This window comes from Aspergillus stella-maris (genome assembly GCF_047715825.1).
Source record: "Aspergillus stella-maris strain CBS 113639 unplaced genomic scaffold BDV14scaffold_113, whole genome shotgun sequence".
In the NCBI taxonomy this organism is placed as follows: Eukaryota; Fungi; Ascomycota; class Eurotiomycetes; order Eurotiales; family Aspergillaceae; genus Aspergillus; species Aspergillus stella-maris.
Window position 1 is genome coordinate 1 of NW_027396907.1, and position 15,836 is coordinate 15,836.

General features: G+C 50.6%; 6 protein-coding genes across 6 annotated transcripts; 2 read left to right on the plus strand and 4 right to left on the minus strand.

The window, feature by feature from the left end:
- Positions 1-658: 658 nt before the first annotated feature.
- Positions 659-1,869, plus strand: BDV14DRAFT_185318 (SDR family oxidoreductase). Its single transcript, XM_073770645.1, has 4 exons — positions 659-755; positions 812-1,346; positions 1,439-1,538; positions 1,589-1,869. The coding sequence occupies exons 1-4, from the start codon at positions 719-721 to the stop codon at positions 1,658-1,660; spliced, it is 744 nt and encodes a 247-aa protein (XP_073622067.1). The 5' UTR covers positions 659-718; the 3' UTR covers positions 1,661-1,869.
- Positions 1,870-1,977: 108 nt separating this feature from the next.
- BDV14DRAFT_207078 (alpha/beta hydrolase) lies at positions 1,978-3,118 on the minus strand (the record flags this gene model as incomplete). The annotated part of the gene is made up of 3 exons (XM_073775069.1): positions 1,978-2,663; positions 2,726-2,849; positions 2,930-3,118. The coding sequence occupies 3 exons, from the start codon at positions 3,116-3,118 to the stop codon at positions 2,005-2,007; spliced, it is 972 nt and encodes a 323-aa protein (XP_073622068.1). The 3' UTR covers positions 1,978-2,004.
- A 1,313-nt stretch (positions 3,119-4,431) lies between these two features.
- On the minus strand, positions 4,432-6,116 carry BDV14DRAFT_207080 (salicylate hydroxylase; the record flags this gene model as incomplete). The annotated part of the gene is made up of 6 exons (XM_073775070.1): positions 4,432-5,040; positions 5,106-5,471; positions 5,540-5,601; positions 5,671-5,822; positions 5,923-6,019; positions 6,074-6,116. The coding sequence occupies 6 exons, from the start codon at positions 6,114-6,116 to the stop codon at positions 4,432-4,434; spliced, it is 1,329 nt and encodes a 442-aa protein (XP_073622069.1).
- An 865-nt stretch (positions 6,117-6,981) lies between these two features.
- Positions 6,982-8,307, minus strand: BDV14DRAFT_207083 (arylamine N-acetyltransferase family protein). Its single transcript, XM_073775071.1, has 2 exons — positions 7,646-8,307; positions 6,982-7,589 (listed from the first exon to the last, which is right to left on the minus strand). The coding sequence occupies exons 1-2, from the start codon at positions 8,102-8,104 to the stop codon at positions 7,065-7,067; spliced, it is 984 nt and encodes a 327-aa protein (XP_073622070.1). The 5' UTR covers positions 8,105-8,307; the 3' UTR covers positions 6,982-7,064.
- Positions 8,308-8,828: 521 nt separating this feature from the next.
- On the minus strand, positions 8,829-11,176 carry BDV14DRAFT_185319 (GMC family oxidoreductase). The gene is made up of 3 exons (XM_073770646.1): positions 10,433-11,176; positions 9,151-10,365; positions 8,829-9,088 (listed from the first exon to the last, which is right to left on the minus strand). Exons 1-3 carry the CDS (start codon positions 10,767-10,769, stop codon positions 8,877-8,879), a joined length of 1,764 nt encoding a protein of 587 aa, XP_073622071.1. The 5' UTR covers positions 10,770-11,176; the 3' UTR covers positions 8,829-8,876.
- Positions 11,177-12,213: 1,037 nt separating this feature from the next.
- ubaA (E1 ubiquitin-activating protein ubaA) lies at positions 12,214-15,836 on the plus strand. Its single transcript, XM_073769499.1, has 5 exons — positions 12,214-12,342; positions 12,391-12,482; positions 12,537-12,622; positions 12,672-15,450; positions 15,505-15,836. The coding sequence occupies exons 1-5, from the start codon at positions 12,337-12,339 to the stop codon at positions 15,638-15,640; spliced, it is 3,099 nt and encodes a 1,032-aa protein (XP_073622072.1). The 5' UTR covers positions 12,214-12,336; the 3' UTR covers positions 15,641-15,836.

Genomic DNA, 15,836 nt, shown 5'->3' on the forward strand with positions numbered 1-15,836 from the left:
TAGCAAATCGTACCTAGAATAAACAAAAAATCCTTAGGAACACAGCAGGCGCGAAAATCTTGACTTACCGTGGTGTATTCAGGCAGCTCCAGGCCGCTATTCTCGACCTCTGCAAGGTAGCGGGTGTACGCGCTCTAACAACATATAATATTAGTTTCTGGTTACTTTTTGTAATGAAAATACTAACATTTTTGGATAGCAACGACATGGTAGTATGATTGATAGTGGAGTTTGAAATCAATATGAAATCGAAATACTGTTGTGGGGTGGAGGTCGGGTGACTCGCTAGAGCGTCACATGACGGCCAAGAGGACGTCTTGGCATATCAGCGAGGTCGCGTGACATGTATACACGCCGTCTCCGCTTGTTCCGAAGTGAGATACCCACTACTCAACGCATTCAGGGTTCTGGGGAAAAGGCCAAAGCAATCATCGTCCAACAATGCCCTGCCATTGCCCGAGACGTAGTCTCAATGACCAAAGTCCCCATATCCTTGTTTTATGTAATTCAACAGAGAAAAGCAATCATCTTGTCGGGGCATCCGATCCCTATTCCATCCCGTGTAGGTATCCGGATGCATGCTCCACTTCGCTTCGCGGGGCAATAAATAATAACTATTTAAGGACCGAGTTTTCTGACGAGAACCTCCAACACTCTGCCTTCAACAACACTAGTTCCAACTTCACCAAAAACAGTTTCCGTCGAAGTATATCCCAAGATGAGCCAGGTCGTACTCATTACCGGCGCCAGCCGAGGTAAGCCCTAGTTTGTTCCAGGAAGCCCAGCACCCACACCAACTAACAAACCACAGGCATCGGCAAAGGCCTCGTAGCTAAATACCTCATTCAAGAAAACACAACAGTAATCGCAACAGTGCGCGACACCAACTCGCCAAAAACAAAAGAGCTCGAGTCCCTCCCTAGAGGCAACGCCTCCCACCTAATCATCGAAAGGATCATCGCAGATGACTCACACAGTGCTTCGAAGGCCATAGCCAACCTCCAAACCCAGCACAATATCAGCCACATCGACATCGCCATCGCGAACGCAGGTATCTGCGACCACTGGGGCCCTGTCGTGGAGGCATCGGAGGAGGATATCCTGTCTCACTTTGAAATCAACACGCTGGGTCCGCTAAGGCTGTTTAAGGCTGTTGCGCCGTTGTTGCAGAATGGCAAGGCTCCAAAATTTATTTACATTTCGACTCTACTGGCTAGTATTGGGTTTATTGGGAAGATGGAGACTTTGACGGGGCCGTACGGGATGTCCAAGGCCGCTGGGAACTTTATGGTGAGGAAGATCCATGTCGAGAATGGGTATTTGGTTACGCTGGCTGTTGATCCTGGGTAAGTAATCCTCTTGCTATAGCTCTCTATTTGACTTGATATTGGGAAGGAATGGAAACTGACATGATGCCGCTTACTTTCCACGCCAACAGTCTTGTCCAGACAGACCTGGGTGATCGCGCAGCACAATACTACGGGCTCGAAAAGGCCCCCATGACGCTTGAAGACTGCGTCAATGGAATTGTAGCACAGGTATGGGTTGAATTACACTGTAGGTGTGTGCATATCTGACTTCTTTACAGATCGACAAGGCGGAAAAGTCGACTACATCCGGCTCGTTTGTCAACACTAGTGGCGAGAAGGTGGATTGGTAGTTTCGCGGGCGGCTTTGTTAGCCTTCATGGTTATCATTAAATTAAATAGTCTATACTTTGCAAAAGCCGATGGCTGTATAGCGGCATGCGCGGCTGATGGGATAACAGGTGCCGGGATGCATTTCCATAAGAATATAGGCGTGCATTAGACTTTGAGAATCTTGGAAAACATCAGTGCACTGCCGATGCCCGTGCTCTATATTCTCTGGAGGTTTCGGGCTACAGTTTAAGTGGTGGAGTTGCTATGCTATTTCTTACCGCGTGGGAGTAACGTAAACTATTTGTCTGAGAGCTTCCTAGAACTAACCTGGATAATGTGAAGGAAGAAAAGTATAACCATCAACCTACTGTCTCTCTGGACCGGAAAGACATTCCCCAACCCACTCCACAATCATCGGACCAGTTTCATCACCAGGCAATCCAATGGACAAAACGTAACTGACATGATTATGCCCATGCCATACTTCAAACCGCGGCATTCGACCTCTCTGCAATGTCAATTCCTCCACAAAGTTCAAGTTCCCGCGCACACATTCCGTGAAGTCATAGTCCGCCAGCGCAATAAAGAGCTCGGGCAAATTTGTTTGATGTCGTTCCTCTGATTCTGCCACATTGCAGGGCAAGCGCCGAAGCATTCCCAACCCGGACAGCGCCTCGATCTTTTTGTGGTCCCGGGTATTATAATACAGCTCCATATCTGACCTTCTAGGTTCCTTGGTGAGATCATACGCAATTGCGGTGCTTAGAAACATAATTCCGCGCGGCACATGGTTATGACCTTGCCTCAGGAGCCCTGAAAACAGTGCCATAGCCACATGGGCTCCACCAGCACTATGACCGAGTACAAAAATGGATTTCGGATCTCCCCCGTATAGGCGCGCTTTCTCCCGAAGCCAGCGCAAGGCGCGGGCTATATCCTCCATCCCATCCGGGAATCGAGCTTCGGGGAGGAGGCGGTATGTTCCGAGGACTCCGACCATGCCATTCACAGCGAGAAAGCGGCCTTTGCTTTGTTGTTAGTGAAATATTCTGTTTTTGCTCTACAGCGAACTTGGTGGAATGTACCGATATTTGCATGCATATGTGGTGTAATCGCATTATCACCTATCTTGAAACCGCCGCCGTGGAAGAACACAACTACAGGAAGTGCCCGTGGCTCATTGGCTGTAGCGACAGAAGAATAGAAAATCTAAACATAAAATATTCAGCAACAGTCTCAAGGAAGAAGAGCAAAGTAACCGAATAATACCTGCATATGAAGCAACTCACGTCTAGACGATGTCGCTCGTGCGGTCCATACTTAACATCCTTGTCGTGTCTGATGGGCGGCCGCGAAGGAACTTCAGGGAGCGATGCATGACACAACTCAAAGAATAGCTCGCAGGCTCTGTTTACCGATGAAGTCCAGCTACTCCCGAAACACTTAATGAACTCTTGAATATCCGACGATAGAGGCATATTGGGTGTTTAGTGGGAGATCCTATTTTATTGTATAATTGAGAAGTCAGTACTACGCTGGAGCTAAGAGAAGAAGAGATGTTGATGTTTTGTTTTGCCGTGACCCTTTGTACATTCTACAATGGAGTCTACGGCTGGCGGCAAGAAAGAGTCGTTGTTGCCGCACGAGGCAATCTGCCGTGTGCAAAAATAGGGCGGAGGTGTTGCAGATCTCACCGACTCCTACACCTTCTGTGCAACACCTCCGCCCCTATTTTTGCACACGGCAGATCTGCTGCTCGCGCTTACCCCGGGTATACACCGAGCAGAGCAGAGAGGCCGGAGAGCCATGCTATCGTACACACTTGAGCTTGCAGGGTTGGTTCAACTGGCCTATCGCAAAGAACATTGGTCAAACATCACTTGCACAACAAGCTAAGTTAGGGCTATACCGCTTACTAATAGGGTAGATGCGAGGCCCCCTTGCCAGTCCTGGGCTTACTCCGAATTTGCATGAAGCTTCTCCGATATATTAGACATCCTCCGGATACTACTTAGCGTCATAAAAACCGTATTATATACCAAGGCTTCTCGTCATGAGTGCCTCGTCATTGACAAGGGGGACTGTTAGGAATCCGGCTGGGGAGGGCCAAACTTATCCTCATTGTCTGTACAGTAGTGTAGAAATGTGGCACTAATTCTCCCGCCTGTGGAAGACTATAGATGAGGTACATAGTTCGAGCAATCAAAAATTCTAAACTGGTGATGAGGAGTGTAACAGATGGCTCGTCCACCTTGGACTATTCCCTTTCATCGTCTTATTCGACAGACTGGCCCAGGACCCTCAGATCATCCCCAAAGACAGTCCTTAAGGTACACATAGTAATCCTCATTCTTCAAATGACCACTATTCTCATTCCAAGCTTCTAACAATGTCTAGTAAAGCGGCGCAACATAGGCCTCGCTAGACCACATTTCAGACTTATACGCACATTAATTCTTGTCCACGGCCTTGCGCTGGTAGAGTTTCACTTCATAACTATTACGCAGTGTGGACTGATAGGGCTCCAACTACAGAAGGTCATGTTGTACTTACGGATCAGGACCCAAGTTCCCAGAGTCAAGTAAGCAAGCAAGCAAGCAATAACGGCTTGTCCATGAGTACCCAGCATGAATATCCATCCCATGGGAATCCCGCTTTTGCTGGATTACTCAATCGGCGAGGTTGATCTCAATTTTCAGCAGCTCCACTACCCTTACAAGTGACTTGGTGCTCAATCTACCGAAGTCGGAATATGAAAATAAATACTGCTAGATCAAAGTCAGCAAGCTATTTACAATGTCCCCATTTTCTTGTTAGCAATCTCATCCACCCCCCTCGTAGCCTCCTTTACATCCCCCTCCAAATCATGAAACCATATCCATTCAAACCAGCCATGTTGCAACGTCTCCAAGACCTTATACATGTCCGACCCTGTCTCCGGATGCTGGTGGTAGAGCATCTGCGCCATCTCGTAAGCACGTTCTAGCTGCCTCTGCGCCCGCGGCCTCCTAACAGCATCATACCCCTTGAACCCGGCCTTCAGATACGGTCCCAAAGCGTCCTCCTTGCGACCAGGCGCATGATAGATACTAGCAAGTACATTAGACAGTACCAATGCGTCTTCTAGTCCTTGGCCCGCACCAGCAGCCTGAAAAGGAAGGGAGGCGTGCGCGCTGTCGCCTAGGAGGATGACGCGGTCGCGGTAGTACGTTGATGTGTGTCTGTGGTGGAAGAGACCCCATTTTATAGGCATTGCTCTGCGAAGCAGTCTTCTGAATCGATCGTCGATGGAGGGATCGGAGAAGTCGGCCATCATTGTTTCTGGTGTCACTTTCTCGGATACGGCTTTGGCTATTTCCCAGGGTTTCGGGTCCGATACGCACAGGAGGAAGTTGAATTCCTGGATCGTGAAGACGACTTAACGGGATTCCCTCATCTAGGCGGCAACGGAATTAGCGGACGTACCTTTCCTTCAGAAATTAGATATGTAACGCAACAGCGGTTGTCACCCAAGTACATTTTTGCTACACCGGTCAAGTCCCCGAATATCTCTTCGGCTTCGGAGGTCGGGATCACGCCGCGGTAGCAGTAGGAGCCGGAGTAGATGGGGTCAACTTGGGTAGGGTATCCTGGTGATAGAACGTGCTCGCGGATGACACTCTTGATGCCGTCTGCGCCAACCAGCAGACTTGCTTCGGCAGTGGAACCATCCGCGAAGCTCAAGGCGACTTTGTCGGGATGCTGCTTTATCCATGTTAAGCGTTTGTTAAATTGTACGGTTTCGATGGGGATAAAGCTGGTCATGATTTGGAGCACGGCGTTGCGGTGGCCCTGGCTCAGGGTTAGCACTGCTCTACGAGAAATTGTCACCATTCGCGATAGCATATGGGTCTATGTACAGCTCTGCGGACATAGTCTGGGTGGCCCCAGGACGAGTTGCCTCGCCAGGGCTCTTTGAGCCCTATACCACAATAGAATTAGTACGATGTCTCACCAGGTGAAAATCGTAGGCAAAGGGATATGTACATACCAAGACCCTCCTGAAGAAGCAGTCCTTCATAATAGATACAATTCTTAGACTCGGGCCTGTTACCAATGCAAACGCGGTCGAACTTTGGACGGAACTCTTCTTCGATCATGTTCAGTGCCAGATCCCCGTTCGGCCCGAATCCAATGCCCGCGCTATTGGGAAGAAAAGTTAGAGGCGCTGATACATCTAATTTGGGTTCATTCTGGGTATGAAATGGTCTATCAATGCAGGAACGACAAGGCGTGAACATACCCAACGGTTGAATATTCAGAGGCTGCTTCGTAGACCGTGAATGGCACGTCTTTCTTGCATAGCCCTATAGCGAGGGCAAGACCCGCGATCCCAGCACCTAGTAAGATTCATTACTCGTTGAAGGGCATGTTGGAAGTGCATGAAAACCTACCGACAATAGCAACATGCATATCTTGAATCTTATCTCCAGCCATGGTGCGAGTTCGGCGGTATGATGAAATGGATATCCCGCGCTGTGAAGAGGGCCCTTGTCAATCCCAAAACACAGGTATTGCGCGGTAGGTTAAGTTTATATCAAGCAATACTTTCGAAATCGGTGTGGTTATATGTCAATTTGAGTCCAGTCTTATCTTACCCCGCACACAACGACGTCGTCGGAGTAGGTCCGGCTTGGTGGCTACCATATCTGCAGGCACGCCCGGACAGGTATCTCCCAGCCTCCGCTGCCCTGCTAGCTTCTGGGGGAAACGGCTGATGGCATCCAATAGGCAGTGGAATCATATTTGACTTTGCGTCGCAAGATATCATGAGGAGCTTCAATCTGCTGAAAAAATTCAAATGTATAGTTTCCCGGGCAGGTACTACTTGAAGATTCCCCGCTTACCCCCGATGTAAGCCAGATAAGCATGCTAGACAGGATAGCTAGAGATAACATACTGCTCTAGGACCTATCCAGTCACTGCCACATCGGCAAAGCGAGCTCCTCTGGGCACCTACTTGCCTCCAGTGCCTTTCCGTTGTTATATCACCACTTTCAACAAGCCCGGAACCACGGATTCCTTGCAAAATCACCCGACCGGGCTCCATTCACTTAAAGGATCCCGTCGGGAAAGTCGAGCAAGTTGGAGAGGTAGACACATATGAAGCCTGGCTAAGATCGGAGAAGTTAAATGGATACCTCTTGCTGCTCTTTCATGACGCCTTTGGCCTGTATATCAAGAACTTTCTAACAGTGGATGTCTTTGCCGCCGCAGGGTACTTGACGTTGAGGTTAGGTTATTTCTCAGGGGTAAGTTCGACCGAGGTCTGCAAATAAGCAATGTTGGAGTTCTAAGTTCACACACGTTAATCTGTTCCAAAGTATATACACTCGATACAGGACCAAGAGAAATGTCTATAACAAGTCGACCTCCTGAACTCCTTCATCCAGACCGAATCTCAGACGACAACCCTCGAACCCCCTCAACCTCATACGGAAGAAAGCTCATACCAAAATACTCCTTCAATGCCTCGACCCGATCCTCCTCCTTCGTGAAACGAGCAACAACCTCGCTCACACCTCCAATAACCTTCTTAACCTCCGTCCCAGATAAAATATAGATCCCTAGAGGCTCAAATCCGCCTTCTTCCAGAATAAGCTTCGTACAGACCAGCTGCTGAGTAAAGAACATAGTGCGGCTCTGGCTGGTAAAGAAGTTTATCATGCCAAAGTCCTCTGGCAGAAACTCGACTTCGGAGAAGCAGTACTGCGGGATCCAGGGGCTGTCAGGGTCATTCCGATTGTGGGTCTTGAAAACCCAGAATCTTTGTGTCTCGTCTACGGATTCAGATAGGGGTTCTTTCACTACCGACATCTCCATGGGGGCGAATAGGCGCACTGCGATGTGGACTTCGAGTTGGAGTTGGAGGGGACTGGTGGGGGCGTTGCGGCCGAAGCCAACGTCGACCTTTCAGTGCTTGTATTAGTGGACAGTAGGATAGCTTAGTAGTTAATGCCACTCACCATATATTTCCTCGGGCCGATACGAACAATGAGCACCATATGGCTCAGCGCGATATACCCCTCCTCCTCATCCCGATTGCCAGGAAGGGCGGCACGGCTCACCCGTGCAGCAGTGGGATAAACCTTATATCCTAGAGCCCGCAGAACAAAGTATAAAAGGTTGGTATTCTCCATGCAGTAGCCATCACGACGTTGAACAACCAGTTTCTCAAAGACGGCCGTGGGGTGGGTTGAGATGGAGTGGTGCGTTGAATAGTGCAGAGCCGTATTTCCCCAGGGGATGCTGGCTAGGTGACGCCTTTGCAGCTCGTTCAGTGCGAATAGGGGCTTTTTCTCGATGGCTGCTTGGAGGGTTGCTAGGCGCGAGGTGTCTGTGGCATTTGCGTCGTCGGCGTAGTGGATGCGCTCGAGGTATAGGTTCAATTGGTCGGTTGTGAATGGGCTGTCTGTTGTAGACATGATGGCTGGGAATTAGGCAGTATGCCTTTAACTTAAAGGGGGGGACGACAATAGAATGGTTGATTGGGATTGTACTTATATAGGGTACAAATACCGTTTGTACCCTAATATCTGTGACTCTGAATCGGTAACCGTCGCCGTAAAGGATTTTCTTGCCTGCTTTTAATTACCCCGCACAGTATCACGGATATCGTACTAGAACGCGTCCGGGTGTTTGCTTTTTCTGGCCTTCTTAGAGAACGCGTGGGGAATTGGAGACCAGTTGAACCGCGCCCTTCGGTATACACGCAAGAGCTCCCGAGCCCTTTGACTGATAGGAGGTGGCTGTTATTCGCAGAGAAAACTGAGTGCTCAAAAACCAATCGGTGATATGATAGGATCTACGGTTTCATTACCATAGGTGGCCGTTATCAGAAATTCTGTAATCATGCAGGTGCGCCCGAGACTAAGTTGGAGGAGCGGGGATGGACATATCTAAAAAGGCCAGGGACATCGCGGACTATGCGAGGGCTTCAGTAATCTAAACAAATGGCTTATCAAACAAGTCTTATCTATCTACATGTCCTACGCAGTATTTCAGGATCCTCTTGGCACTTAGGTACTCTCATGCTTGCAGACAGCCCTGCTGATACATCCTAAGCTATTCCTCGAGACAGCACAAGTTTGCTTAAATTACATCAAGGAATATTTTTCACGTTTGTAGTTGCAAATAGATTGATTGATGGTATTCTACAAGGCAATAACACGCTGTCTATAGTCTGTTGAAAGAACCCTAAGCATGGCTCTCCTTGATCAAATCCGACGCCTTCTCAGCAATAGCATATAGCGTGCTAACCAAGTGACCGCAGAGCTGGAATGGCACAACCGAAGCATCAACAACGCGGACATTCTTCGTGCCATAGACCTTGAGCTCGGGGTCAACGACTCCACCGTTCTCGCGGGGGAGCATGCTGGCTGTGCCGACGGGGTGGTAATTTCCGCGGTCTAAAAGGGGGTGGGTTAGTATATGATAGACATATATAAGGGAATAGTAAGGAAGAACTCACAGTTAGCCTGAACCCACTTGGTCCAAGCAGCGGTCGAGGCATTGGTAGGAAGAGCCTCAAGGCCAGGAGAGACTTCCTCGCCCACAATCCCACTCAGGGGCTCAGTAGCGAAGAGCTCCCGGAGATAGTGCGCAACCTGGATCTGCGACTCGGCGTCTTGCTCAAACATGAAGTATCTCGGGTTGATGGCGGGGAGCTTCGCAGCATCGGCGGACTGGATGTGGACGTGGCCTCTAGAGAAGGGGAGGAGAGGCCAGTACTCAGTCGCAAAGGTTGTTCCGCTAGGTGAGAAGACCAGTTCTGCGTACGGAACCTGGGACTCGAAGATCAGGTCATATTGAAGCTCAAAGGCAGTCAGGAGGTCTGACTCCTTGACGACGCCGTTGGAGGCAAGCGAGACGTTCTTCGCGTAGCTGGCGAGGTTGGACTTGACGTATGACGCCAGGGCAGTGACTTTGTCGCCGTACAGTTGGTTGACGGAGGGGAGAGCGGAGAATGTTGCAAGGCCAGCGAGGAGTTCGTTGCTTTCCCAGGTGATGCCGTTGTTGTTCTGGTCTTGAAGGTTCTCGCCGACTGTGGGGAGGTTGACCTTGACCGGGATGTTGTACTTGTTGAGGATGTCTGAGTTGCCGACACCAGAAAGTTCAAGAAGGGCCGGGGACCTGAGAGCACCAGCGGAGAGGATGACCTCCTTGGAGGCATAGACTATCTCGGTTCCATGAGCACCAGTAACCTCGACACCAACTGCAACGGCATCGCCATGGGTGCTGTTAGCCCAAACCAGCTTGTTTGCACTAGTGTTCGGGATAATCTTCAAGTTCGAGCGAGAGGTGTAAGGCCAGTAGTAGGCTCTAGCAGCATCCTCACGGACATTGTTCTCCCTGTCGAGGGTGTCAGGGTGAACAGTGAATCCAACCATATGGCCACCTTCAGAGTCAGCGTTGTAGTGGATACCGACGCTTTCGAACGTCTCGTTGAGAGCAGTAACGACGCTGCTGTTGGTCATTGCGTCGGGCCATCCCACCTTCAAGGGTCCGTCAGTGCCATGGTAATCAGGGTTGTAGGTGGCGCCGTGAGCGATCTGGTCCTTGGTAGGAACCTCGAAGCCTTCCGATTTCTTGTAGTAGTACATTAGGTTCTTCCAGTTCCAGCCCTTGTTTCCGACCTTTTCCCAGTTGTCGATTTGGACATCTTCGGCGCGGGTGTAGGACATTCCTATCGAAGGCCTAATGAGTACATGTCCCCTACCAATTTAACATTGTGAGAAGGAATAGTGGCTTACCATTGATAGTACTCGTACCGCCTAGAGCCTTTCCGGCACGAATGATCTGTGTCGCACCTCCTGCATAGGTCTGATTGACAGTCTCATAGGCCCAGTCGATCTCAGTCCCGAAAGCCAGACTGTAGCCCATGATATTGATGACGTCCGAGTTGTTGTACACCGAGTCTCCAGCCTCGATAACGGCAACAGTGACGTTGTTCAATTCCGAGAGCCTGTTGGCGACTACCAACCCACTGGTACCACCACCGACAATGACAAAGTCATAGTGGGAGTACGATGCGGCCGCGCCTAGCGAGAGAGCCGCGAGGGCAAGGGAGGAAAGTAGCGTCTTGGTCATGGCTCAAATATTTGCCTTGCTAAACTGAAGATGAAGGGCATCTTGGACAACGGATAGGACCCTTTATACGAGGTCCCATCTGTCCGCACAACTAACCCACCGGGACCGATTATCAAGCTTTTTCACCAGTCTAACGCGAACGTTCACCCGCAGAAGGGTGTAGAATCCGACGCCAGCCCCAATTCTGAAACAAGCCCTGCTGGCGTAGCATTAGGAACCGATCAGTAATGCTTATCAAGCTTCTGCAGGGTGCAAACATGGGCCCTTTTCCACACTAATAGATTGCCCTGCAAACACGGCGCGGGAAATCCCATCAAAAGTGGGTGCATTGCAACGCTGGAAAGCCAATTGGGGACGCCGGTGCCTGGATCCTTACTCTATTTCCTTAGTTCCTGACAGCTTGACGGGTCCTTAGCAGCTTAGCTAAAGATTATCAACCAGAAATTTCAGGGTTTGAAATTGTGATGCGCTGCAAGCGCGCCACTTTGAGATCTTCGGCCCGAATACTTGCTTTTCCTTCGCTTGCCGAGACTTCCGTCGGCATGCCGATGGCGACATCTCCCTCGTTCTTTTTACCACCTCCATCCCATCTAGGGACCTTTGTAGTTAGGTTACTTCGCGCGTTTGATAGTCGGTCTGTTTGGGGGCCGATGCCGGGGGGCAGATCCTGGCGGTTTCGTGATCGACGGTTCAATTTCTCGTAGCTATACAGAGTAGTCTCGCTTTCGCGACTTCCACTTCTCACAATCCGGATTCCAGCTTTTTGCTTTGGTTGTGTGGCTAACTTTCAGATAATTCGTCCGTTTCTCTTAGAAAAACTCATGTTGCAATGTTTGGTACTCAGTACACTCTATGGTTGCTTTGCTGAGGCCCCCCTGTTGATCTAAACGCAAGACTCTCCGGACAAAATATATAACTGACAAGCGCAAGTACATAACCACACACTAGCCCAATCAAATCGTGCTGAAAGCCGTAATCATTCCACCAGAGTCTGCAGATTCAACATTCAATCAAGATGCTACGAAAATTGTATGATATTCACGGTCGAGGCAGACCTCGCTCGTTCTTGAGAGGCGCAGTGGTGCAAAAGTCACGTGCTCTTGCTTTGCACTACAGCCTCAGGCAGGGATTAGGTAACCATTCCTGAGTTCCCCTCCATTACGTCGAAGCGTCGAGACTCTGTATCTGTCGTTATTAATCGACTTCTGACCAAGCCTGAACTTCCTCCTTCATACCCCGCGTCCATCGTGACTTTTGTCATTTCCTCGCTCTTTACAACTTCTCCATCTCCATCATCTACACGACCTCCTCCATCCTCCATCTGTCCGACCCCGCGTTCTGAGCTTCAAGCTCCTCCGCTGTCGGACCACACCGCTTCTGTTTCCTCTCGGGCATATCCTGAGAGCTGTAAACACAAGCCGACCTTGCTTGAAAGTCTTGCCTAGAGCAAGGCTTTCATCTGTCCACTATCACAATTTCCTCCTCCGACCTCCCCGTTCGTGACGCTGCGAAGCCGGGAAAGCGAAGAGCGTCTGCCGATTCTGAGACTCGACCAGAGAAGAAGGCCATGACGGTGAGTCATGCGGTATAAACATTAGAATATATGGGCTGATGATGATAGGACTCCAAGATGCAGGTCGATACGCCGACCCAGGACACGGTGGAGAAGATCAAGCATGGCGAGATCGACGAATCTCTGTACAGCCGACAGCTGTGAGCACCCCGAAGCCCCAAACACATACAAACCCGATACTAACAAATGGCTAGGTATGTCCTTGGACACGAAGCCATGAAGCGCATGGGCTCGTCGAATGTTCTCGTCGTTGGTCTGAAGGGTCTCGGTGTTGAGATCGGTAAGCTTGGCTAAATCATAGCTATACGTCATCGTGCTAACGGTTACAGCTAAAAACATCGCCCTCGCCGGTGTCAAGTCCCTCACACTTTACGATCCCACACCTGTCGCGATTGCCGACCTTTCCTCCCAGTTCTTCCTTACACCGCAAGATGTCGGCAAGCCACGTGCCGAAGCGAGCGCCCCGCGAGTCGCCGAGTTGAACTCCTATGTTCCAACCACAATCCACGAAGGCAGCAGTCTGACGGAGGACCTGGAACAGTTGAAGCGCTATCAGGCAGTTGTTCTTACCCAGACCCCTTTGCAGGACCAGCTGGCGATTGCGGATTTCTGTCACAAGAACGGCATCTACATCACAATCGCCGACACTTTTGGTCTTTTTGGATACTTGTTCAACGACTTTGGAAAGAACTTCACTGTTGGCGACTCTACCGGTGAGGACCCTGTAGGTGGGATTGTGGCCGATATTTCTGAGGAGGGTCTTGTTTCAGCGCTCGATGAGACTCGCCATGGCTTGGAAGATGGCGACTTTGTTACATTCACTGAAGTCAAGGGCATGGAGGGGCTGAACAACAGTGCACCAAGGAAGGTTACCGTCAAGGGCCCTTACTCGTTTACCATTGGAGATGTTTCCGGCCTTGGTACTTACCAGGGTGGTGGCCTGTTCCAGCAGGTCAAGATGCCCAAGTTTGTCGACTTCCAACCGCTCTCTGAGCAGATCAAGAAGCCCGAACTCGTCATGTCCGACTTTGCCAAGTTTGACCGACCCCAGCAGCTCCACATCGGTGTTCAGGCTCTTCACAAGTTTGTAGAGGCCAAGGGTCACCCCCCTCGTCCTCATCACGAGAGCGATGCTTCAGAGTTTGTGAAGGTTGCTAACGAACTGGCCTCTAGCCAGGAAGAGAAGGTTGAGCTGGATGAGAAGCTCATCAAGGAGCTGGCCTACCAAGCCCAGGGTGATCTTAACCCCCTGGCTGCTTTCTTCGGTGGTATTGTGGCACAGGAAGTCCTGAAGGCCGTGTCCGGCAAGTTCGGTCCTGTTCAACAATGGCTCTACTTCGACTCTCTTGAGTCTCTACCTACATCAGTCACCCGGTCCGAGGAGACATGTAAGCCTCTCGGTACCCGTTACGATGGACAGATCGCTGTTTTCGGTAAGGAGTTCCAGGACAAGATTGCCAATCTCACCCAGTTCCTGGTCGGTGCCGGTGCTATTGGCTGTGAGACCCTGAAGAACTGGGCCATGATGGGTCTTGGTACCGGCCCCAAGGGCAAGATCTATGTTACAGATATGGACCAGATCGAGAAGAGCAACCTGAACCGTCAATTCCTGTTCCGCACCAAGGATGTTGGCAAGCTCAAGAGTGAATGCGCTTCCGCTGCCGTGCGGGCGATGAACCCCGAGCTGGAGGGCAAGATTGTGACCCTCAAAGACCGCGTCGGCGCAGACACCGAGAACGTCTTCAATGAGGACTTCTGGGAGGGACTTGATGGTGTCACAAACGCTCTTGACAATGTCGAGGCGAGAACATACGTCGACCGCCGTTGTGTCTTCTTCCGCAAGCCGCTCCTGGAGAGCGGTACTCTTGGTACCAAGGGTAACACGCAGGTCGTTCTTCCCCACATTACTGAGTCTTACTCCAGCTCTCAAGATCCTCCGGAGAAGTCGTTCCCTATGTGTACCCTCAAGAGTTTCCCCAACCGTATCGAGCACACAATCGCGTGGGCCAGGGACGTCTTCCAGACATGTTTCGTTGGACCTCCCGAGGCTGTCAACATGTACTTGTCCCAGCCTAACTACATTGAGCAGACACTCAAGCAGGCTGGCAACGAGAAGCAGACCCTGGAGCACCTGCGCGATTTCTTGGTTACTGATAAGCCTTTGACTTTCGATGATTGCATTGTGTGGGCCCGCAACCAATTCGAGGCGCAGTATAACAACGCCATCCAGCAACTGCTCTACAACTTCCCCAAGGACTCCACCACATCAACAGGCCAGCCTTTCTGGTCTGGGCCCAAGCGTGCTCCTACGCCGCTCAAGTTCGATAGCTCTAGCCCTACCCACCTCGGTTTCATCATTGCAGGCGCCAACCTCCACGCCTTCAACTACGGAATCAAGGACCCCGGCTATGACAAGGGTGCTTACAGAAAGATTGTCGACAACATGATCATTCCTGAGTTCACGCCCAAGTCCGGAATCAAGATCCAGGCGAATGAGAACGACCCCGACCCCAACGCTGCCGCCGGGTCTTCCTTCGATGACAACGACGAGATTCAGCAGCTCGTTGACGTCCTTCCCTCTCCCAAAACGCTTGCTGGCTTCCGCCTGCACCCCGTTGAGTTCGAAAAGGACGACGACACCAACCACCACATCGATTTCATCACGGCAGCCAGTAACCTCCGTGCTGAGAACTACGACATTCCTCCTGCTGATCACCACAAGACTAAGTTCATTGCCGGAAAGATTATTCCCGCCATTGCCACAACCACTGCCCTTGTTACGGGCTTGGTTGCCTTGGAGTTGGTCAAGATTATCGACGGCAAGGACGATATTGAGCAGTACAAGAACGGTTTCATTAACCTTGCGCTGCCCTTCTTCGGCTTCAGTGAGCCCATTGCTAGCCCTAAGACCAAGTACCAGGGCAAGGACGGCGAGGTCGCTATCGACCAGATCTGGGACCGCTTCGAGGTCGACGACATTCCTCTGCAGGACTTCCTCAAGCACTTCCAGGACCTTGGTCTGGAGATCAGCATGGTCAGCTCTGGTGTCAGTCTGCTGTATGCCAGCTTCTACGGTCCATCCAAAGTCAAGGACCGTCTTCCCATGAAGTAAGTTACCTAAGTTCCAAGATCCCCGATTCCCTACTTACCACTACTTTACAGAATGAGCAAGCTTGTCGAGCACATCAGCAAGAAGCCAATCCCCGACCACCAAAGAAACGTCATCTTCGAGGTGACCGCCGAGGACCAGACGGAGGAGGATGTCGAGATCCCGTACGTTATGGTGAAGCGAAAGTAAGGGGCCAACTATAGTTACCGAAAAGCATGGTCTCGATGGTCGAGTAATATACATTGGTCTTACTACATTTGTTAGAGGATAGTCGAATCAAATACTCTCCAGTCCTACAGTCTAGTGTTTGTAGCTAGCTACTCAGTCCCATCTGTATAGATCGAGATGATCGGCGGGCGGTGAGGGGGGAGCTTCGGTCTCGACT